The following is a 25,000-nucleotide window of genomic DNA, read 5'->3' on the forward strand; positions in this document are numbered from 1 at the left end:
GTCTGTGCCCGCCCAGAGGCGCCTGATCCCGGGCACAGCTCAGGCCGCGGCCCGCTGCTCCCGCCCCCGGAGCTCCTCCTCCGCCATGACACCAAAACAGACACTAAACTCTGTGTTTAGGGAATAAATCGCTTCAAACTCGGGGTGATCTGGGCGCGTCCTCCGCGGACAAAGATTTTAATAATTAATTTTAATAATTATTTATAAGAGTTTTTAAAGTTGATGAGCTGCTCAAGGCTAAGCTAAATGCTAATGCTAACAACAGAGAAGTAAACAAAGTAAACAGACGCGCTTCCGGTTTATCACTTCACAATAAAAGAATCAGTTACATTCACCAAGTTTATTTAAGAAATTCTGAATCAAGACAAAAAGTGTTTAATAATTACAAACATCTCATAATCAGACAACTGGAATTTGGAAAATTCTGTGTCTTCGTGATCATGTCCTCAATTAAAAAAAAAATATATATATTAAATAATAATATTATTGAGTGTGAAAGTGAAAGAAGTGACATGAATCTGACCTAAATGTACAAGTGTTACTGTATAATCTGTGGAGTGTTCACACTGATCAAAAATGGGTCTGAACCACGATCTAAACCTGAACTAGATCAGGTCTAAACCACTGAACAAAACAAAACCAAGTCTACGCCAAGTCTATAAGACACACGTGTACTTCCAAATTAAAACCTGTTTATTTCACAAACAAATATTTGGACTTGACCAGACTCACCTGGACTGGACTCATCAAAGTCCCACCGGGTCTTTACATTAGTGTCATTATATTTAAATAACACAGACTTCAGCATCTTTCACATTTATCAGACCAACACGATCACAAACATCATGAACACGAGGCTCACAGCAGTTTCTCTGTCAGTGCAGCGGGACCAGTGTGTGTGTATCAGTGTGTGTGTGTGTGTGTGTGTCCAGTGTGTGTATCAGTGTGTGTGTCAGTGTGTGTGTGCCAGAGTGTGTATCAGTGTGTGTATCAGTGTGTGTGTGTGTGTGTATCAGTGTGTGTGTGGCCAGTGTGTGTATCAGTGTGTGTGTGCCAGAGTGTGTGTCAGTGTGTGTATCAGTGTGTGTGTGTGTGTCCAGTGTGTGTGTGTGTGTGTGTCAGTGTGTGTGTGTCAGTGTGTGTGTGTGTGTGTCAGTGTGTGTGTGCCAGTGTGTGTATCAGTGTGTGTCAGTGTGTGTGTGTGTGTCAGTGTGTGTGTGCCAGTGTGTGTATCAGTGTGTGTCAGTGTGTGTGTGTGTGTGTCAGTGTGTGTGTGTCAGTGTGTGTGTGTCAGTGTGTGTGTGCCAGTGTGTGTGTGCCAGTGTGTGTGTATCAGTGTGTGTGTCAGTGTGTGTGTGCCAGTGTGTGTGTGTGTGTCAGTGTGTGTGTCAGTGTGTGTGTGTGTGTCAGTGTGTGTGTGTCAGTGTGTGTGTGTGTGTATCAGTGTGTGTGTATCAGTGTGTGTGTATCAGTGTGTGTGTGCCAGTGTGTGTGTGCCAGTGTGTGCCAGTATGGGGCCAGTGCGGGGCTTTTATTGTGAAAGTGCGTCTTCCTGGCGCGCAGCTCCGCGTTCAGCCGCTTCTTGACGCAGTCGGTCCGCGGAGCAGCAGCGGCGCATAAACTGGACTTTTGGCGCACAGTGGGTCAAATCTGGCGCATTCCGAGGCCTTTGTCCGGGCCCAGGGAAACACACCGGAGCCGTGAATGATCCGCAGAGTTAACGCACTTCACAAACTGTCCGCACGGAGACTTTTAAGACGCGTTTGGCCCCGGAGCTAACGCGTTAGCCGTAGCATCAAGGGGACCGCGCACATTGTCCAGGCTGGAGACGGTGAGTAAATCCCCCGCGGCCTGAGCTGCTGCTGCCGCCGCCCTCCGCGGCCTCTGCTCCGGTAAAACCACCGCGGTGTGTCTCGAAACGCTCCAGAAGCGCCGCTTTTCGCCGCTAAACTCGGGAAAGGCGCCGGAGACGCGCCGCGCGCTCGACTCTAACCGGATGTGGAAGTAGTTTTTTCTCGCGTCGCTGTAAAATAGGAAATTTCTCCGTGACTTCCCCCGGAAAACCAACAACTTAATATCAAACAGTTTCCTGTCGGTGCCTCGGAGCGTGTGCGCCTGACACCGGCGGGTTCACGGGGGTTTTGGCCGCGGCTCTGGGGCCGTGGCGCGGGGACGTGGCACATGGCGGAGGCTTTTCTTCCCGACAGAAAATGGCGGAATCTGAAAGCTCGTCCTTCTCCATAAGAGCCGCGGCCCGGAGCCCTGCGCCCGTTATCGGACACAAAGGCGGGCTATAGTTTCCCCGAAATCAGCCACAAAAGAGGTGAAAGAGGTGAAAGGTCAAAGACCTGCTCCAGACACCGAGCAAAACACCCCGAGAACGAACCTCAGAACCCACCAGAACCCGCTCCCCCCCGTCTAATAACCCGACACAGAGTTAAACTGGAGCTTCTGGGTCTGTTCACTCAAACATGTGATAATTCTCTGGTTTCTGGACCGTGATGACTTTAAAAACATAAAGGAGTTAAACCTGACGTGAGTCTGACGGACACAAACAGAAACAAATGATTTTTATGTTTCATTAAATTCATTTTTAAACCCAGGGACGTGACGTCATCACTTCAGACTGAACTTTAGATTTAGAGCAAATAAAGTCCAAACATGTGGGTCTGTTCACTGCAGGTACTACCCTGCACCTGCCTGCACCTGCCTGCACCTGCCTTTTGCTTGAATCAGTTTGAGTTATAGAGTCGTGTGAAGTGTAGAAACATTATTTATATGAAACCAGAAACACACACACGCTCAGTGCAGTGACGTGTGATGTCATCATGACATCACAGTGTGGTGACATCATCACAGTGTGATCTCTGTGATCTTGTGTGTTTCTGTCGCACAGATCACACTTTGATAGGACGATGTGTGAATCTTTTCAGTGACCCTGATGAAGATGAAGATGATTTTACTGTTTAACTGTCGTGTTCAATGTGAAGAAAACAAAAATCCAACAGATCCATGTTCAGATTCAGACTCAAACGTTACTGATCCACAGGAAATGATTTGAACCATTTACACTTTTAGAACTTGTGTTCAGGTAAAGTCTCAGATCAGACCAACAGAACCGGTTCTGGTCCAGAGTGTAAAGAAAAGCTGCTCCTGCTGCATCTGAATCAAACAGAATAAATTCTTCTGCTGATTTTCCTCTTGTTGTTCGGAGCTCGTTTGTGTCGAGCTTTTTTAATCAATCTTTGTTTGTGTTTCAGCAAATGTCGCTGGTGGACCTGGGAAAGCGCCTCCTGGAGGCCGCCCGCAAAGGTCACGACGACGAGGTGCGAAACCTGATGGCCAACGGCGCCCCCTTCACCACAGACTGGGTACTGCACTTTAACTGCAGCTCCTCTGGAGCATCTTCTGCTGCCGCTTCATCTCACACATGTTCATCTCACACATGTTCATCTCACTCATGTTCATCTCACACATGTTCATCTCACATGTTCATCTCACTCATGTTCATCTCACACATGTTCATCACACACATGTTCATCTCACACATGTTCATCTCACACATGTTCATCTCACATGTTCATCTCACATGTTCATCTCACACATGTTCATCTCACACATGTTCATCACACATGTTCATCTCACATGTTCATCACACATGTTCATCACACACATGTTCATCACACACATGTTCATCTCACACATGTTCATCAACACATGTTCATCTCACACATGTTCATCACACATGTTCATCTCACACATGTTCATCACACATGTTCATCACACACATGTTCATCACACACATCATGTTCATCTCACACATGTTCATCTCACACATGTTCATCTCACACATGTTCATCACACATGTTCATCACACACATGTTCATCACACACATGTTCATCTCACACATGTTCATCACACATGTTCATCTCACATGTTCATCACACATGTTCATCTCACACATGTTCATCACACACATGTTCATCTCACACATGTTCATCTCACACATGTTCATCACACACATGTTCATCTCACACATGTTCATCTCACACATGTTCATCATCTCACACATGTTCATCTCACACATGTTCATCACACATGTTCATCTCACACATGTTCATCACATGTTCATCACACATGTTCATCACACACATGTTCATCACACATGTTCATCTCACACATGTTCATCACACACATGTTCATCTCACACATGTTCATCACACATGTTCATCTCACACATGTTCATCTCACACATGTTCATCACACACATGTTCATCACACACATGTTCATCACACATGTTCATCACATGTTCATCACACATGTTCATCATCATCACATGTTCATCTCACACATGTTTCATCTCACACATGTTCATCACACATGTTCATCTCACATGTTCATCTCACACATGTTCATCTCACACATGTTCATCTCACACATGTTCATCTCATCACATGTTCATCTCACACATGTTCATCTCACACATGTTCATCACACACATGTTCATCACACACATGTTCATCACACACATGTTCATCACACACATGTTCATCACACATGTTCATCACACATGTTCATCTCACACATGTTCATCTCACACATGTTCATCTCACACATGTTCATCTCACACATGTTCATCACACATGTTCATCACACATGTTCATCACATCACACATGTTCATCTCACACATGTTCATCACACACATGTTCATCACACACATGTTCATCACACATGTTCATGTTCATCACACATGTTCATCACATGTTCATCACACATGTTCATCACACATGTTCATCACACATGTTCATCTCACACATGTTCATCACACATGTTCATCACACATGTTCATCACACACATGTTCATCACACACATGTTCATCACACACATGTTCATCTTCACACATGTTCATCTCACACATGTTCATCTCACACATGTTCATCTCACACATGTTCATCACATGTTCACACACATGTTCATCACACACATGTTCATCACACACATGTTCATCTCACATGTTCATCTCACACATGTTCATCTCACACATGTTCATCTCACACATGTTCATCTCACACATGTTCATCTCACACATGTTCATCACACATGTTCATCTCACATGTTCATCTCACACATGTTCATCACACATGTTCATCACACATGTTCATCATCACACATGTTCATCACACATGTTGTTCATCATCACACATGTTCATCTCACACATGTTCATCACACACATGTTCATCACACATGTTCATCTCACATGTTCATCTCACACATGTTCATCACACATGTTCATCTCACACATGTTCATCTCACATGTTCATCTCACACATGTTCATCACACATCACACACATGTTCATCTCACATGTTTCATCATCACACATGTTCATCTCACATGTTCATCTCACACATGTTCATCACACACATGTTCATCTCACACATGTTCATCACATGTTCATCACACATGTTCATCACACATGTTCATCACACACATGTTCATCACACACATGTTCATCACACACATGTTCATCACACACATGTTCATCACACACATGTTCATCACACATGTTCATCACACACATGTTCATCACACACATGTTCATCACACATGTTCATCACACATGTTCATCACACATGTTCATCACACATGTTCATCACACACATGTTCATCACACACATGTTCATCACACATGTTCATCACACACATGTTCATCACACACATGTTCATCACACATGTTCATCACACACATGTTCATCTCACACATGTTCATCACACACATGTTCATCACACATGTTCATCTCACACATGTTCATCATCTCACATGTTCATCTCACACATGTTCATCACACATGTTCATCACACACATGTTCATCATCACATGTTCATCACACATGTTCATCACACATGTTCATCACACACATGTTCATCACACACATGTTCATCACACATGTTCATCACACATGTTCATCACACACATGTTCATCACACACATGTTCATCACACATGTTCATCTCACATGTTCATCTCACACATGTTCATCACACACATGTTCATCACACATGTTCATCACACACATGTTCATCACACATGTTCATCACACACATGTTCATCACACACATGTTCATCACACACATGTTCATCTCACACATGTTCATCACACACATGTTCATCACACATGTTCATCACACATGTTCATCACACATGTTCATCACACATGTTCATCACACATGTTCATCTCACACATGTTCATCACACATGTTCATCTCACACATGTTCATCACACACATGTTCATCACACATGTTCATCTCACACATGTTCATCTCACACATGTTCATCACACATGTTCATCACACACATGTTCATCACACATGTTCATCACACACATGTTCATCTCACACATGTTCATCACACATGTTCATCACACACATGTTCATGTTCATCACACATGTTCATCACACATGTTCATCACACATGTTCATCACACACATGTTCATCACACATGTTCATCACACATGTTCATCACACACATGTTCATCACACATGTTCATCACACATGTTCATCACACATGTTCATGTTCATCACACATGTTCATCACACACATTCATGTTCATCACACACATGTTCATCACACATGTTCATCACACACATGTTCATCACACACATGTTCATCACACATGTTCATTGTTCATCACACATGTTCATGTTCATCACACACATGTTCATCACACACATGTTCATCACACATGTTCATCACACTGTTCATCACACATGTTCATCACACACATGTTCATTCACACATGTTCATCACACACATCATGTTCATCACACATGTTCACACACATGTTCATCACACATGTTCATGTTCATCACACATGTTCATCACACATGTTCATCACATGTTCATGTTCATCACACATGTTCATCTCACACATGTTCATGTTCATCACACATGTTCATCACACATGTTTCATCACACATGTTCATCACACATGTTCATCACACATGTTCATCACACATCACACACATGTCATCACACACATGTTCATCTCACACATGTTCATCTCACATGTTCATCACACATGTTCATCACACATGTTCATCACACATGTTCATCTCACACATGTTCATCTCACACATGTTCATCACACATGTTCATCACACATGTTCATCTCACACATGTTCATCTCACATGTTCATCACACACATGTTTTATTTCACGCTCATGTTTGGTCTCGTACAATCTTCTCATCTCGTCGTCGGGTCATGTGTGTGATGTTTGTGTGTGACGTGGCTGTGTGACGTGGTTGTGTGATGTTGTGTGACGTGGCTGTGTGACGTGGCTGTGTGACGTTGTTGTGTGACGTGGCTGTGTGACGTTGTTGTGTGACGTGGCTGTGTGACGTGGCTGTGTTGACGTGTTGTGTGTGTGTGTGACGTGTGTGTGACGTGGCGTGTGACGTGTGTGTGACGTGGCTGTGTGACGTGGTGTGTGACGTGGCTGTGTGACGTGGCTGTGTGACGTGGCTGTGTGACGTGGCTGTGTGACGTGGCTGTGTGACGTGGTTGTGTGACGTTGTTGTGTTTGTGCGTCAGTTGGGCACGTCGCCTCTGCACTTGGCGGCGCAGCATGGACATTACTCGACGGCGGACGTGCTGCTGCGAGCCGGAGTGAGCAGAGACGCTCGCACCAAAGTGGACCGCACCCCCCTGCACATGGCGGCCGCCGAAGGACACACCGTCATCGTAGAACTGCTCGTACGGGTGAGACCCACACGTGTGTGTGTGTGTGTGTGTGTGTGTGTGTGTGTGTGTGTGTGTGTGTGTGTGTTGTGTGTGTGTGTGTGTGTGTGTGTGTGTGTGTGTGTGTGCGTGTGTGTGTGTGTGTGTGTGTGTTGTGTGTTGTGTGTGTTGTGTGTGTGTGTGTGTGTGTGTGTGTGTGTGTGTGTGTGTGTGTGTGTGTGTGTGTGTGTGTGTGTGTGTGTGTGTGTGTGTGTGTGTGTGTGTGTGTGTGTGTGTTGTGTGTGTGTGTGTGTGTGGTGTGTGTGTGTGTGTGTGTTGTGTGTGTGTGTGTGTGTGTGTGTGTGTGTGTGTGTGTGTGTGTGTGTGTGTGTGTGTGTGTGTGTGTGTGTGTGTGTGTTTGTGTGTTGTGTGTGTGTGTGTGTGTGTGTGTGTGTGTGTGTGTGTGTGTGTGTGTGTGTGTTGTGTGTGTGTTCTGTGTGTGTGTGTGTGTGTGTGTGTGTGTGTGTGTGTGTGTGTGTGTGTGTGTGTGTGTGTGTGTGTGTGTGTGTTGTGTGTTGTGTGTTGTGTGTGTGTGTGTGTGTGTGTGTGTGTGTGTGTGTGTTGTGTGTGTGTTGTTGTGTGTGTGTGTGTGTGTGTGTGTGTGTGTGTGTGTGTGTGTGTGGTGTGTGTGTGTTCTTGTGTGTGTTCTGACACTTGTGTGTATTGTTGTTGTCGTGTGTGTCGTGGTCAGAGCGGCGCCGACATAAACGCCAAAGACATGCTGAAGATGACGGCGCTGCACTGGGCGGCGCAGCACGGTCACCACGGCGTCGCAGAGACGCTCATCAAACACGGCGCCGACGTCCACGCGCTCAGCAAGTTTGACAAAACGCCGTTCGACATCGCGGTCGACATCCAGAACACCGAGCTCATGCTCCTGCTGCAGGTCAGGCTCACAGCCCACTGAGCTAGACCCGGTCTAGTCCCGGTCTAGTCCCGGTCTAGTCCGGGTCTAGTCCCGGTCTAGTCCCGGTCTAGGCCCGTCTAGGTCCCGGTTAGTCCGGGTCAGTCCCGGTCTAGTCCGAGTCTAGTCGTCCGTCATCTAGTGGCGGGTCTACGTCCCCGGTCTTAGTCCGGTTACGTCCGGTTCTAGTCCGTCTAGTCCGGTCTCAGTCCCGGTCTAGGGTCCTAAGTCCGGTCTAGTCCGGGTCTAGAGGTTTTGTCCTGAGTGTGGTGTGGTCCGCAGGAGGGGATGCAGAACCAGGTGAACCTGAACGTGGACGGAGCTTCGTTCGCCTCGTTCCATCATTCCAGGGTTTGTCGTCGACTGCCAGACGGGGCTGGTCAACCTGAGCGACCTGCTGCACAAGGCCAACGCAGGTGAGACCCGGACCCGGACCTGAACTCTGCGGACTGACGAGACTTACCTGGAAACCTGAGGGACTAGATGGACCAAGGACTGAGACCAGGACATGAAGACCGGAACCGGAGCATTGTGTGCATGTTTGTGTGTGAGGTGTTGTGCGTCGTTGTGAGGTGTTGTGCGTCGTCGTTGAGCGTGTCGTGCGCTCGTTGTGACGTGTTGTAGCGTCGTTGTCTGTGATTGTGGATGTCGATTGTGAGTTGTTAGTGTTGTTTGTTGTGAGGTGTGCGTGTGGCTAGAGGTGTGTGTGTGTTGTTGTGAGTGTTGTTTTTTTGACGTGTTGTGTGACAGGCTGTATGGTACGTGTGTGCGTGTATGTGCTCGTTGTGAGGTCGTTGTGCTGTGTCGTTGGTGCACGGTGTTGTGCGTGTTGTGAGGAGTTGTGTTGTGTTGTTGTAGGTGTTGTGAGTCGCTTGTGAGGTGTTGTTGAGGTTGCTTTGTGTTGTGGTTGAGGTGTGTGCGTCGTCGTGAGGTGTCGTGCGCGGTGTGAGATGTGTGAGTGTTGTGCGGTTGTGTTTTCGCCCCGCTCGTGTTGTGGAGTGTGCGTCGTCGTGAGGTTTGCTGCGTGTTGTGCGGTGTTGTAGAGGTAGTTTATAGATTGTAGAAGGTGTTGTGCGTCGTCGTGAGGGTGTCATGTGCGTGTTGTGAGGTGTTGTGCGTCGTTGTGAGGTGTTGTGTGTGTTGTGTGAGGTGTTGTGCGTCGTTGTGAGGTGTCGTTGTGTGTGAGTTCGTGCGTCTTCGGAGGGTTGTGCGTCGCTGAGGTGTTGAGTGTTTTGTGAGGTGTTGTGCGTGTTGCGTGAGGTGTTGTGTGTGTTGTTGTGAGGTGTTGTGCGTGTTGTGTGAGTTTGTGCGTGTTGTGAGATGGTTGGTGCGTGTTTGTGAGGCTGTGTTGTGTGTGTGTGTGTGTGAGGGGTGTGTGCCGACGTGTCCCTGAAGAGGTGTCGTGTGTGTTGTGCGTCGCAGTGAGGAGTGGTGGTTGTGTTGAAGGCTGTGTGCGTTTGTGTGGGGTCGTACGTTGTGTGAGGTGCTTTGCGTGTTAGGTGTGTTGGTTGTGTGACGGTGGTGCTGTGTAGGGTTGTGTGTGTGTTGTGAGGTGCCGTGCGTCCGTTTGCGAGGTTCGTCCGTGTTGCGGTCTCAGGAGAGCGGAGAGCGATGGCGGGCACCTTAAGTCACTCTACGATCGCAGACGTCACAACGTGGAACGAGGGACCAGACATAACCATAGTAACGGACGCAACACACAACTGCAGACGTACGACCCATGACGTCAACACTAACCAACACACACACACAGACAAGAACAGCACCACACGACGACATCCCACACAATGTTGTGTCCCATGGTTCGACCCACGAATCACGTGACTGATCCGTACATCTAGCCATCGAGCACTGACACACACATAGCACATCGTGCGTACCACAAGCATCGACACCGAGTCGTACTGTGTACAACGACACTCGAGCACAGCCTATCACACACACACAACAGCACAACACACACACACACACACACGACACACACGACACAACACACACACAACACACACGACCACCGACACCACACACGATCACACAACACACGCACACACCACACACACAGCTGACACACACACAACACACAACGACACCACACGACACAACCACGCACACACACGCACGACAACATACACAACCACACACGACACAACACACACGACACACACACACAACACACGACACACACACACCACACACACACACGACACACACGACACAACACACACACACACACGACACAACACACACACGACACGACCACACACACACACAGCACGACACCACACACACGACACACACACGACACAACACACACACACACACACAACGACACAACGACACACACACACGACACAACACACACACACACACACACGACACACACACACACACGACACACACGACACACACACACACACACACACACACACACGACACACACACACACACACACGACACACACGACACACACACACACACACACACACACACACACACACACACACACACACACGACACACACACACGACACACACACACACACAAGACACACACACACACACACACACACACACACGGACACACACGACACGACACAACCACACGACACACACACAACACGACACACAGACCACACACGGACACACACGACACAACACACAACACACACCCACACACGACACAACACACACAACACCACACGACACAAACACACACACACACACGACACACACGACACAACACACAGAACACACACACACACACACACACACACGACCACACACGACACAACACACACACACGACACACACACGACACAACACACGACACACACACACACACGACACACACACACAACACGACACACACACACGACACACACGACACACAACACACACACACACACACAACACACGACACAACACACACACACACACAGACACACACGACACACACACACACACACGACACACACACACACACGGACACACACACACACACGACACACACACACACACGACACACACACACACACACGACACAGACACACACACACACGACACACACACACACACACACGACACACACACACGACACAACACACACACACACCGACACACACGACACACACACACACACACACGACACACGACACACACACACACACACCACACAACACGGCACACACACACACAGACACACGACACAACACACACACCACCACGACCACACACACACACAACACACACAACACACACACACCCACAACGACACACCACACAAACACGAACACAACACAACACCAACCACACACACACACGACACACACACACACAACACAAACACAACACACAACACACACACACACAACACACACAACACACACAACACACACGATGCACGACACACACAACAACACAACACACATGACACACACACACGACACACACAACACACACGACACACACACAACACACACACACACACAACACACACAACACACAACACACACACCACACACACACACACACACACACACAACACACATGACACAACACACACAACACACACACACACACAACACACATGACACAACACACACACAACACACACACACACACACACACACACACACACACACACACACACACACACACACACACACACACACACACACAACACACACACACACACACACACACACACACTGACACACACACACACACACAACACACACAACACACACACACACACAGACACAACACACACACAACACAAAATGAGGCAACACAGAAATATAAAACAACCTTGACTGTCCTCTCCTCTGATTGGCTGTCTGACTGTGCTCTCCTCTGATTGGCTGTCTGACTGTGTCCTCTCCTCTGATTGGCTGTCTGACTGTGTCCTCTCCTCTGATTGGCTGTCTGACTGTGCTCTCCTCTGATTGGTCAGTGCTGGTGCCGGCGAACACCGTGACAGAGGAGGTGGTTTCTGAAGAGCCTCCGACGAGAAAACGAAAACTGGAGCCGACGCCCGAACTCCCGGAGACGGTGAGTGACCCCTGACCTTCATGACCTCTCTGACCTCTGACCTGACCCTCTCCCTGTGTCGTGAATAATGTGTGTATCACGTGTGTGTGTCACGTGTGTGTGTCGCGTGTGTGTGTCGCGTGTGTGTGTCGCGTGTGTGTGTCGCGTGTGTGTGTCGCGTGTGTGTGTCGCGTGTGTGTATCGCGTGTGTGTGTGTCGCGCGTGTGTGTGTCACGCGTGTCATGGTCACACTGGTTTGTAAAAGCCTGATGCCGTCAGATCTCAGAGGCTCAGCAGGTCTGGGTTCAGGTCTGGGTCCAGGTCTGGGTCCAGGTCTGGGTCCAGGTCTGGGTCTGGGTCTGGGTCCTGGTCTGGTTTTGGATGGAGACACTGGGAGTTCCAAGAGCCACAGGAGGCGTCAGTGGCAAAAAAAATGTTGTGTCTTTAGGCAAGACACTTCACCCACATTGCCTAATATGAAAGTGGTGTGTGTGTGTGTGTGTATGTGTATGTGTGTGTGTGTGTGTGTGTGTGTGTGTGTGTGTGTGTGTGTGTGTGTGTGTGTGTGCGTGTGTGTGTGTGTCTGGTGGTGGGAGGGGCCGATGGTGCAGATTGGCAGCCTCGTTTCTGTCAGTCTGCCCCAGGGCGGCTGTGGCTACAATAACAGTGTTTCAGCACAGAGTGAAGAGACTGAATCAGGACGTGAAAAACACTTTGTTTGTATTTCTTAAGCTCCAAACAAACAAATAATCAAACCAACAAACAAACAAATAATCAAACCAACAAACAAACAAATAATCAAACCAACAAACAAACAAATAATCAAACCAACAAACAAATAATCATGTGTCGTGTGTATCAGGAGGTGCTCCAGCGTCAGCTGCAGGTGTGTGTGTGTTGTGTCATGTTTCACACGTGTGTGTCGTGTGTCGTGTGATGTGTGTGTATGGGAGTGCTCCAGCGTCAGCTGCAGGTGTGTGCAGGTGTGTGTGTGATGTGTCATGTTTCACACGTGTGTGTCGTGTGTCGTGTGTGTCGTGTGTGTGTATCAGGAGGTGCTCCAGCGTCAGCTGCAGGTGTGTGTGTGTGTGTCATGTTTCACACGTGTGTGTCATGTGTCGTGTGTGTCGTGTGTATCAGGAGGTGCTCCAGCGTCAGCTGCAGGTGTGTGTGTGTGTGTCATGTTTCACACGTGTGTGTCATGTGTCGTGTGTGTGTGTATCAGGAGGTGCTCCAGCGTCAGCTGCAGGTGTGTGTATGTGTGTCATGTTTCACACGTGTGTGTCATGTGTCGTGTGTGTCGTGTGTGTATCAGGAGGTGCTCCAGCGTCAGCTGCAGGTGTGTGTGTGTGTGTCATGTTTCACACGTGTGTGTGTGTGTCGTGTGTGTGTGTGTCCAGTGTGTGTGTGTCATGTCAGTGTAGTGTGTGTGTATCAGGAGGTGCTCCAGCGTCAGCTGCAGGTGTGTGTGTGTGTGTCATGTTTCACACGTGTGTGTCATGTGTCGTGTGTGTCGTGGAGGTGTCAGCGTCAGCTGCAGGTGTGTGTGTGTGTCAGGAGGTGTGTCATGTGTGTGTGTGTGTCCAGGAGGTGCTCCAGCGTCAGCAGCTGTGGTGTGTGTGTGTGTCATGTTTCACACGTGTGTGTCATGTGTCGTGTGTGGTGTGTGTATCAGGAGGTGCTCCAGCGTCAGCTGCAGGTGTGTGTGTGTGTGTCATGTTTCACACGTGTGTCATGTGTCGTGTGTATCAGGAGGTGCTCCAGCGTCAGCTGCAGGTGTGTGTATGTGTGTCATGTTTCACACGTGTGTGTCATGTGTCGTGTGTCGTGTGTATCAGGAGGTGCTCCAGCGTCAGCTGCAGGTGTGTGTGTGTGTGTCATGTTTCACACGTGTGTGTCATGTGTCGTGTGTGTCGTGTGTATCAGGAGGTGCTCCAGCGTCAGCTGCAGGTGTGTGTATGTGTGTGTCATGTTTCACACGTGTGTGTCATGTGTCGTGTGTGTGTGTGTATCAGGAGGTGCTCCAGCGTCAGCTGCAGGTGTGTGTGTATGTGTGTCATGTTTCACACGTGTGTGTCATGTGTCGTGTGTGTCGTGTGTATCAGGAGGTGCTCCAGCGTCAGCTGCAGGTGTGTGTATGTGTGTCATGTTTCACACGTGTGTGTCATGTGTCGTGTGTGTGTGTGTATCAGGAGGTGCTCCAGCGTCAGCTGCAGGAGGCCAACAGGAAGGCTCAGGAGTACCGGCAGCAGTTGTTGAGGAAGGAGCAGGAGGCCGAGGAATATCGGATCAAACTGGAGGCCATGTCCCACGTCCGGGCCAACGTCGGCGCCGACGCCCCGACCAACGGCGCCGACGATCCCGACGACCCGGCCGACGGCGAGAACGGCGAGCGCGACGAGGTGGAGGGAGAAGAGGAAGTGGTCGGCATCATCATGACGGAGGAGGGGGAGGGGCAGGAAGTGACGCTGGTGACGGGCGCCGCCGAGTGACGGGCGCCGCCCATTTAAACCTGGTCTGGTCCTGGTTCAGACCTGGACTAGACCTGGTCTAGACATGTTTCTGGGCCAGAGGACCAGGACCAGGTCCAGGTTCTTCTTCTGCCAAACGTCGTCCATTTTAAACCCGGGTGGGACTCTGGAGGGTCCTAAAATGGCCGCCTCCTTCAGTGAACTTTAACCTTTGTAATAAACTCCAGGAATGTTTGTTTTAGCTCATTTATTTCCTCCCCCTGTCCCCGCCCCCACTCCCCCTGTCCCCGCCCCCTGTCTGTCTCTGTTGTTTGTTTGTACATAAAAGTGTATTTTTGTAACCACGACAACGATGATGAAACATTAGAGACATAAAAATGTTTTTGGAAAATCTGATTCTTTTATTTCACTGAAACGAGACTCAAAACGCTCAGAGGGTCAGAGGTCACAGGTCACATTAAACTCTTCTGTCTGGAGGTCACAGGTCGTTAGTTTGGCGTCAGAGTCGCGGCTCCGACGACATTTCCTGTGACCAAAAAACTGCACAGAACAAACGTGAGGAGCTCAGACTGAACCAGACCGAGACTGAGACCAGGACCAGACCAGGACCAGAGTCCAGTTTAGAGCCCAGAGTTTTTTTACTGAACAAGTTTGAGTTTCTTTTATTTCCGCAAAAGTCTTCACCCCCCCACGCGGCAGAGTGGTTGTCCTGTGCGGCAGGTGCGTGCGGCAGGTGCGTGCGGCAGGTGCGTGCGGCAGGTGCGTGCGGCAGGTGCTCCTTCAGACTCGGTGGACGAGTCCAAACATGGAGCTGTTCAGAGTCGCTCCTTCGTCCTGAAGTTTCACTCGTCTTCGTCTGGACTCGGTGCGTTGCTCGAGGGCAGGTGCAGTGACAGGTGCTCCAGCAGCGCCCCCGCCCCGCCCGCCTCCTGCCCGCACACGGAGCAGCAGAACCCGCCCCCGCCGCGCCTCAGGTCGTCCCCCGCCCAGCGCCTCAGGTCGTCGTCGGCGCCGCTCAGGTCCAGGTTGTAGTTGTGTTCCAGGAGCAGAACCTCAGAAGAACAACTCTGCCCACAGAACCAACAGCGACGCTCCACCGGACGCGGCGCCCGCCCCCCGACAACGCCACGCCCCCCGACAACGCCACCGCCACGCCCCCGACAACGCCACCGCCACGCCCCCCCGACAACGCCACCGCCACGCCCCCCGACAACGCCACCGCCACGCCCACGATCGATCATGGACCCACACTCAGGGCAGAACTGCAGAGTCTCAACCCCAAACAAGCCCTGCTCCTGGTCCTGGTCCTGGTCCTGCTCCTGGTCCCGGTCCCGGTCCGGGTTCTGGTCCTGGATCTGCTGCTCCTCTGGCTCCAACTTCACATGAACCAAGTTTAAATCTGAAAACACAAAACCACAAACGAGATCAACAAAAAAAAGAGTTTAATTTATTTGATTTATTCAGTGTCACAAACCTGGAGCCACATGGACCAAGACACACGTCACACACACACGTCACACAACACGACACACGTCACACAACGCACGTCACACAACACCACGCACGTCACACAACAACGCACGTCACACAACACACATCACACACACACACACGTCACACAACACACACGTCACACACACACGTCACACAACACACGTCACACAACACGACACACGTCACACAACGCACGTCACACAACACGACACACGTCACACAACACACACGTCACACAACACGACACACGTCACACAACACGACACACGTCACACAACGCACGTCACACAACACGTCACACAACACACACACGTCACACATCGCACGTCACACATCGACACACGTCACATGACAACACACGTCACACATCGCACGACACACGTCACATGTGACAACACACGTCACACATCACACGTGACAACACACGTCACACATCACACGTGACAACACACGTCACACATCGCACGACACACGTCACATGTGACAACACACATCACACGTGACAACACACACATCGCACGACACACGTCACATGTGACAACACACGTCACACATCACACGTGACAACACACGTCGCACATCGCACGACACACGTCACATGTGACGTCGCACATCGCACGACACACGTCACATGTGACAACACACATCACACATGACAACACACGTCACACGATGCACGTCACACATCGCACGTCACACGACGCACGACACACAAAGTGTCCACTTCATATAAAACGACCAGAACCTGACACACACTGGGGGGGAGGGTCCTGACACACACTGGGGGGAGGGTCCTGACACACACGGGGGAGGGACCTGACACACACGGGGGGAGGGACCTGACACACACGGGGGAGGGACCTGACACACGGGGGGGAGGGACCTGACACACACGGGGGGAGGGACCTGACACACACGGGGGAGGGACCTGACACACACGGGGAGAGGACCTGACACACACGGGGAGAGGGACCTGACACACACGGGGGAGGGACCTGACACACACGGGGAGAGGGACCTGACACACGGGGAGAGGGACCTGACACACACGGGGGAGGGACCTGACACACACGGGGAGAGGGACCTGACACACACTGGGGGACCTGACACACACTGGGGGAGGACCTGACACACACGGGGAGGGACCTGACACACACGGGGGAGGGACCTGACACACACGGGGGGAGGGACCTGACACACACGGGGAGGGACCTGACACACACGGGGGAGGGACTGACACACACTGGGGGGAGGGACCTGACACACACGGGGGAGGGACCTGACACACACGGGGGAGGGACCTGACACACACGGGGGGAGGGACCTGACACACACGGGGGAGGACCTGACACACACGGGGGGAGGGACCTGACACACACGGGGGGAGGACCTGACACACACGGGGAGGGACCTGACACACACGGGGGGAGGGACCTGACACACACGGGGGGAGGGACCTGACACACACTGGGGGAGGGACCTGACACACACGTTCCTGCTTCAAACTCACAACTGAAACTGACGAAAAACAAACAAACACATGAACCAAACCAGGACTAAACCAGGTCTAAACCAGGACTAGACCAGAACTAAACCAGAACTAAACCAGGACTAGACCAGAACTAAACCAGAACTAAACCAGGTCTAAACCAGAACTAAACCAGAACTAAAGAACTAAACCAGAACTAAACCAGGACTAGACCAGAACTAAACCAGAACTAAACCAGGTCTAAACCAGGACTAGACCAGAACTAAACCAGAACTAAACCAGGACTAGACCAGAACTAAACCAGGTCTAAACCAGGACTAGACCAGAACTAAACCAGGACTAAACCAGGACTAGACCAGAACTAAACCAGGTCTAAACCAGGACTAGACCAGAACTAAACCAGGACTAAACCAGGACTAGACCAGAACTAAACCAGAACTAAACCAGGACTAGACCAGAACTAAACCAGAACTAAACCAGGTCTAAACCAGGACTAGACCAGAACTAAACCAGAACTAAACCAGGACTAGACCAGAACTAAACCAGGTCTAAACCAGGACTAGACCAGAACTAAACCAGAACTAAACCAGGACTAGACCAGGACTAGACCAGAACTAAACCAGGACTAAACCAGGACTAGACCAGAACTAAACCAGGTCTAAACCAGGACTAGACCAGAACTAAACCAGGACTAAACCAGGACTAAACCAGGACTAGACCAGGACTAGACCAGGACTAGACCAGAACTAAACCAGGACTAAACCAGGTCTAAACCAGGACTAGACCAGGTCTAAACCAGGACTAGACCAGAACTAAACCAGAACTAAACCAGGTCTAAACCAGGACTAGACCAGAACTAAACCAGGTCTAAACCAGGACTAGACCAGAACTAAACCAGAACTAAACCAGGACTAAACCAGGACTAGACCAGGACTAGACCAGAACTAAACCAGGACTAGACCAGAACTAAACCAGAACTAAACCAGGTCTAAACCAGGACTAGACCAGAACTAAACCAGGACTAAACCAGGACTAGAGCAGGTCTAAGTGGACTCCTGGTCCACATCGGGTCTGACCTGGAGTCTGTGTGTGGATCAGGTCCATCAGGTCTCGGGTCGCTGAGTCCAGACGTTGGTCCAGCGGTGAACCGTCCCGCTCCAGAACCGCCCGGAGCCGAGCCCGAACCGAACCTCTGAGCCGCTCCAGACCCGCGGAGGACCACATCTGAGCCAAGACCAGGACCAGGACCAAACCGGGACCAAACCGGAGTCTCGCGCTAAACTCCTTGTTCCGGTGCGCGTGAGTCTGGACGTGTCGGTGTCGGTGGCGCCTCCTGCAGCGGCGGAGCTGGAACTGCACCTCTGACCTCTGACCTCTGACCCTGGGCAGGTGCGGATGGAGCGTTGGGTCTGAGTCCGGGTCCGGGTTTGGGTCTGAGTCCGGGTGCAGGTCCGGGTCTTGGTCCGGGTTTGGGTCTGAGTCCAGGTCCGGGTTTGGGTCTGAGTCCGGGTCCGGGTCTTGGTCCGGGTTTGGGTCTGAGTCCGGGTCTTGGTCCGGGTTTGGGTCTGAGTCCGGGTCCAGGTCTGGGTCTTGGTCCGGGTTTGGGTCTGAGTCCGGGTCCGGGTCTTGGTCCGGGTTTGGGTCTGAGTCCAGGTCCGGGTCTTGGTCCGGGTTTGGGTCTGAGTCCGGGTCTTGGTCCGGGTTTGGGTCTGAGTCCGGGTCTTGGTCAGGGTCTTGGGTCCGGGTCTTGGTCCGGGTTTGGGTCTGAGTCCGGTCCGGGTTTGGGGTCTGAGTCCGGGTCAGGTCGGGTCTTGGTCCGGGTTGGGTCTGGGGTCCGGGTTTGGGTCTGAGTCCGGGTCCGGGTCTTGGTCGGGTTTGGGTCTGAGTCCGGGTCTTGGTCCGGGTTTGGGTCTGAGTCCGGGTCCAGGTCGGGTCTTGGTCCGGGTTTGGGTCTGAGTCCGGTCCGGGTCTTGGTCCGGGTTTGGGTCTGAGTCCAGGTCCGGGTCTTGGTCCGGGTTTGGGGTCTGAGTCCGGGTCTTGGTCCGGGTTTGGGTCTGAGTCCGGGTCCGGGTCTTGGTCCGGGTTTGGGTCTGAGTCCGGGTCCGGGTCTTGGTCCGGGTTTGGGTCTGAGTCGGGTCCGGGTCTTGGTCCGGGTTTGGGTCTGAGTCCAGGTCCGGGTCTTGGTCCGGGTTTGGGTCTGAGTCCGGGTCTGAGTCCGGGTCTTGGTCCGGGTTTGGGTCTGAGTCCGGGTCTTGGTCCAGGTTTGGGTCTGAGTCCAGGTCCGGGTCTTGGTCCGGGTTTGGGTCTGAGTCCGGGTTTGGGTCTGAGTCTAGGTCCGGGTCTTGGTCCGGGTTTGGGTCTGAGTCCGGGTCCGGGTCTTGGTCCGGGTTTGGGTCTGAGTCCGGGTCCGGGTTTGGGTCTGAGTCTAGGTCCGGGTCTTGGTCCGGGTTTGGGTCTGAGTCCGGGTCCGGGTCTTGGTCCAGGTTTGGGTCTGAGTCTAGGTCCGGGTCTTGGTCCGGGTCCGGGTCTGAGTCCGGGTCCGGGTCTTGGTCCGGGTTTGGGTCTGAGTCCGGGTCCGGGTCCAGGTCCGGGTTTGGGTCTGGGCTCTGTCAGCTTCACTTTGACCTCTGACCTCGACAGAAGAAAATCTTTTGTTCCATCAGATTTTTCATTTTAAACTCGGTTGAATTTCTCACTTTGAATTTTTAAACTGAATTATTTTAATTCTGAATTTTAGTTTCTGAAATTTTAACCAAACTGACCGAGTCCGACCAGACTCAGACTCGACGCTTCAGCTTCTTGGATTTTGATGCATATTTTTTTCACTGTGAATTTTACTCTGAATTTTGACAGTTTGAAAATCTTTATAGTGAATATTTAAAAGTTTTTTTATTTTTAATGGTAATGTTACGGTCCTGTGGTCCTGCCGTGGTCCTGCCGTGGTCCTGCCGTGGTCCTGCTGTGGTCCTGCAGGTGGCGCTGTGGTCCAGACGGGTCATGTGATCATTTTTGTGTCATTTTTAAAAAGACTTGGAGGCAACAGAGGAAATATTTTAATATTTTAATATTTTAGTGTCAGACTCAAAGGAAAATTCACCGACCGAGAATCAAGAATCAAGAATCATGCAAAAAAAAACAACAAAACTACAGGAAACAACAAACAATCTCAATAAATACTTCAGTCCAGGATCAGGAGCAGCTGCAGGTCCAGACCCGGTTTAGTCCAGGGTCCAGACCCGGTTTAGTCCAAGGTCCAGACCCGGTTTAGTCCAGGGTCCAGACCCGGTTTAGTCCAAGGTCCAGACCCGGTTTAGTCCAGGGTCCAGACCCGGTTTAGTCCAAGGTCCAGACCCGGTTTAGTCCAGGGTCCAGAGTTTTTGGACTTTGGAATGTGAAACATCTGGGTTTAAAAGTGACCTGCAGAAACAACGACCTTCAACTTCATCTTCATCTTGAGCTTCCAGCAGCGGCGCCGGAGCCTCAGGTTTAGACAGAAACTCAGGAGGGAAAATTCTACTCAAACTGGAACATTTGTTTAACATTTGAAACCTAAAAACTGTTAATTTTCTGGTGTTTCTTGTGTAAATTACACTGGACTTTTGGACAGAATTCTCCCAGTGTGACGTCAGGAGGATGATGTCATCCTCATGACATCATCCTCCTGACATCATCCTCCTGACATCATCCTCATGACATCATCCTCATGACATCATCCGCGTGATGTCACATGTGTGACATCAGCGTGTGGAGCAGGTTTTTAAACTTTTCTTCATCTGCTTCTTGTTTATAATTTATATTTTTACACATTTTATCATCAGCTCAAAATCATAAAAACCTGTCACACTAAAACCAGAGTCGCCCCCGGCGCCGCCGCCCCCAGGCCCACGCCCCAGGTCCCCGCCCCACGCCGCCGCCCCACGCCGCCGCCCCAGGTCCCCGCCCCAGGCCGCCACGACCTGAGGTCCGGCGTCGTGACGAGGTTGTGCTTCCAAAACGTGGCGTGTTCAGTCACATGATCCAGGCCTCGTACCGCTATTGGACAGTTCTTCGTACTCTGATCTGATTGGCCGATTCAGGTGGAGCGCAGTGACATCACAAGAAGATTTAACCTGACGAGGAGCAGACGACAACAAAGAAGAAGAAGAAGAAGAAGAAGAGGAAGAAGAAGAAGAAGAGGAGGAGCAGAGGGACAGTTGGACAGTTGGACATGTGTCTGTACGTCTGTGTCCTCGTCGGGTCGGTTCTGTGTTGTGGTTCTATGTTCTGTGTTGTGGTTCTATGTTGTGGTTCTGTGTTGTGGTTCTGTGTTGTGGTTCTGTGTTGTGGTTCTAGAGCAGGAGAAGTTCATCGTCGCTGCTCTCTCGGCTCTGGTCCTGGTTCAGTCTCAGGTCCGGGCTCAGGTCCGGGCTCAGGTCCGGGTCCTGGTTCTGGTTCTGGTCCTGGTCCGGTCCAGGTCGGGAGCAGGTTTCTGGGGCTCCCGTGTGGACTTTGCCGCAGCGGGGGCAGGTTCCGTTGACGCGCTGATGCTGCGTCTCTGCGGCGTCTCCGCGGCGACGCTCCGGCCCGTCTCCGCGGTGACGAGGAGGAGGAGGGGGGGCAGGGGGGGGAGGGGTCCGTGTTGCCGCGGTGACGGTCGGGGTTCAGGAGCCGCTGCAGGTTTGAGGCGAGACGCTGAAGAGCCGCGGCCGAAACAGAACCAGAGTCTAGAGTCTGAAACACAAACACACAACATCTGTACACGGGCGGCTGTGATTGGTCGGTCTGTACACGGGCGACTGTGATTGGTCGGTTCGTACCCAGCTGAGGCGCTGCGTTGGCGCTGATGTTGGCGTCTGCGCAGATGATGACGTCGTCGTTTCCACGGGAACCTTCTGCGTGGCTCCGCCCACCGCCCCCTCCGGCTCCGCCTCCTGCAGCAGAGGCTCTGCCCCCTCAGAGCCGTCGCCGTGGAGACGCCCCGCCTCCAGCTCCGACGACACGAGCGCCACCGACGAGCGGCGCCGCGACGAAAACCAGCGACCCCACGAAGAACGGCGAGAAAAACGAAGAGACGGGAACCCGAGCTGAGAACGGACGGCCAGACGCAGGTTCTCCAGGACCGACGCCTGAAAGTACAAGTACATGCATCACTACTACTACTACTACTACTACAGCAGCAAATACTACTACTACAGCAAATACTACTACTACTACTACAGCAAATACTACTACTACTACAGCAAATACTACTACTACTACTACTACTACAGCAGCAAATACTTCTACTACTACAGCAGCAAATACTACGACTACTACTACTACAGCAGCAAATACTACTACTACAGCAGCAAATACTACTACTACTACTACAGCAGCAAATACTACTACTACTACTACAGCAGCAAATACTACTTCTACTACTACAGCAGCAAATACTACGACTACTACTACTACAGCAGCAAATACTACTACTACTACTACAGCAGCAAATACTACTACTACTACTACAGCAGCAAATACTACTACTACTACTAGAGCAGCAAATACTACTACTACTACTACAGCAGCAAATACTACTACTACTACTACAGCAGCAAATACTACTACTACTACTAGAGCAGCAAATACTACTACTACTACTAGAGCAGCAAATACTACTACTACTACTACAGCAGCAAATACTACTACTACTACTACTACTACGCAATACCAATACTGCACATGTTAGACCAACACTACAGAGGAAACTCCTGGTCCTGGGTCTGGTCCTGGGTCTAGGTTTTGGGTCTGGTCCTGGGTCTGGTCCTGGGTCTGGTCCTGGGTCTGGGTCTCGGGTCTGGTCCTCGGTCTAGGTCTTGGGTCTAGGTCTTGGGTCTAGGTCTTGGGTCTAGGTCTTGGGTCTGGTCTCCTCGGTTTAGGGTGTAGGTCTTGGGTCTAGGTCTTGGGTCTAGGTCTTGGGTCTAGGTCTTGGGTCTAGGTCTTGGGTCTGGTCCTCGGTCTAGGGTGTAGGTCTTGGGTCTAGGTCTTGGGTCTAGGTCTTGGGTCTAGGTCTTGGGTCTGGTCCTCGGTCTAGGGTGTAGGTCTTGGGTCTAGGTCCGGGGTCTAGGTCCTGGGTCTAGGTCCTGGGTCTGGGTCCTGGGTCTGGTCCTGGTCCAGACCTGGTTCCCGGAGCAGACGGGGAAGTCCTCGACGGGGGGGATCAGACCCTGGGCGATCAGCTGACCGTAAGAGGGCGGAGCCTCTCTCCTCAGAAGCTCCGCCTCCACGCGGGACAACTGAGTCTCGAACGACCTGCAGCCAATCAGAGAAGAGCACGACAACTGTAACTCCTCCCACAATCTGACAGACACACACACACAATACACACACACAATACACACACACAGACACACACACCAACACACACACACAGACACACACAATACACACACAATACACACACACAGACACACACACACACACACACAGACACACACACAAACACACACACACACACACACACACACAGACACACCACAATACACACACAATACACACACACACACACAACACACACACAGACACACACACAACACACACACACAGACACACACAATACACACACAATACACACACACAACACACACACACAGACACACACAATACACACACAATACACACACACAATACACACACAATACACACACACAGACACACACACCAACACACACACACAGACACACACAATAAACACACACACACCTGCGTTCGAACATTCGTAGTGAGTAGAGTTTGCAGGTGCAGCCGAGGGCGATGACGAGCAGGAGGCCGCAGATGAGCGACCCGATCACCGCCGCCGTGATCACTCTGG

At 50.9% G+C, this 25,000-nt stretch overlaps 3 protein-coding genes across 3 annotated transcripts in view; 1 reads left to right on the forward strand and 2 right to left on the reverse strand.

The window, feature by feature from the left end:
• Nucleotides 1-154, reverse strand: part of LOC110170146 (pleckstrin homology domain-containing family O member 1-like) — an 18,398-nt gene extending 18,244 nt beyond the window's left edge. Inside the window, 1 exon segment of the mRNA XM_055157133.1 lies at nucleotides 1-154. This exon segment is cut by the window's left edge and continues 642 nt beyond it. The gene's annotated coding sequence lies outside the window, so the exon portion shown is untranslated.
• A 1,399-nt stretch (nucleotides 155-1,553) lies between these two features.
• LOC110170151 (GA-binding protein subunit beta-2-like) lies at nucleotides 1,554-15,570 on the forward strand. Its single transcript, XM_055157134.1, has 9 exons — nucleotides 1,554-1,831; nucleotides 3,261-3,371; nucleotides 7,600-7,767; nucleotides 8,477-8,671; nucleotides 8,972-9,105; nucleotides 9,440-9,447; nucleotides 9,548-9,552; nucleotides 12,547-12,738; nucleotides 14,910-15,570. Exons 2-9 carry the CDS (start codon nucleotides 3,264-3,266, stop codon nucleotides 15,207-15,209), a joined length of 1,110 nt encoding a protein of 369 aa, XP_055013109.1. The 5' UTR covers nucleotides 1,554-1,831; nucleotides 3,261-3,263; the 3' UTR covers nucleotides 15,210-15,570.
• Nucleotides 15,571-22,079: 6,509 nt separating this feature from the next.
• lrp12 (low density lipoprotein receptor-related protein 12) overlaps nucleotides 22,080-25,000 on the reverse strand; it is a 12,187-nt gene continuing 9,266 nt past the window's right edge. The window contains exons 10-13 of the mRNA XM_055157439.1: nucleotides 24,892-25,000; nucleotides 24,309-24,441; nucleotides 22,968-23,276; nucleotides 22,080-22,881 (exon numbers count right to left, since the gene is read on the reverse strand). The exon at nucleotides 24,892-25,000 is cut by the window's right edge and continues 94 nt beyond it. Of these exons, the coding sequence (XP_055013414.1) occupies nucleotides 22,516-22,881; nucleotides 22,968-23,276; nucleotides 24,309-24,441; nucleotides 24,892-25,000 (917 nt within the window). The 3' untranslated portion in view covers nucleotides 22,080-22,515. The remainder of the gene's footprint in view (nucleotides 22,882-22,967; nucleotides 23,277-24,308; nucleotides 24,442-24,891) is intronic.

Source organism: Boleophthalmus pectinirostris, unplaced genomic scaffold, assembly GCF_026225935.1.
Source record: "Boleophthalmus pectinirostris isolate CB_2022bp ecotype Guang Dong unplaced genomic scaffold, ASM2622593v1 HiC_scaffold_21, whole genome shotgun sequence".
NCBI classification, from domain to species: Eukaryota; Metazoa; Chordata; class Actinopteri; order Gobiiformes; family Gobiidae; genus Boleophthalmus; species Boleophthalmus pectinirostris.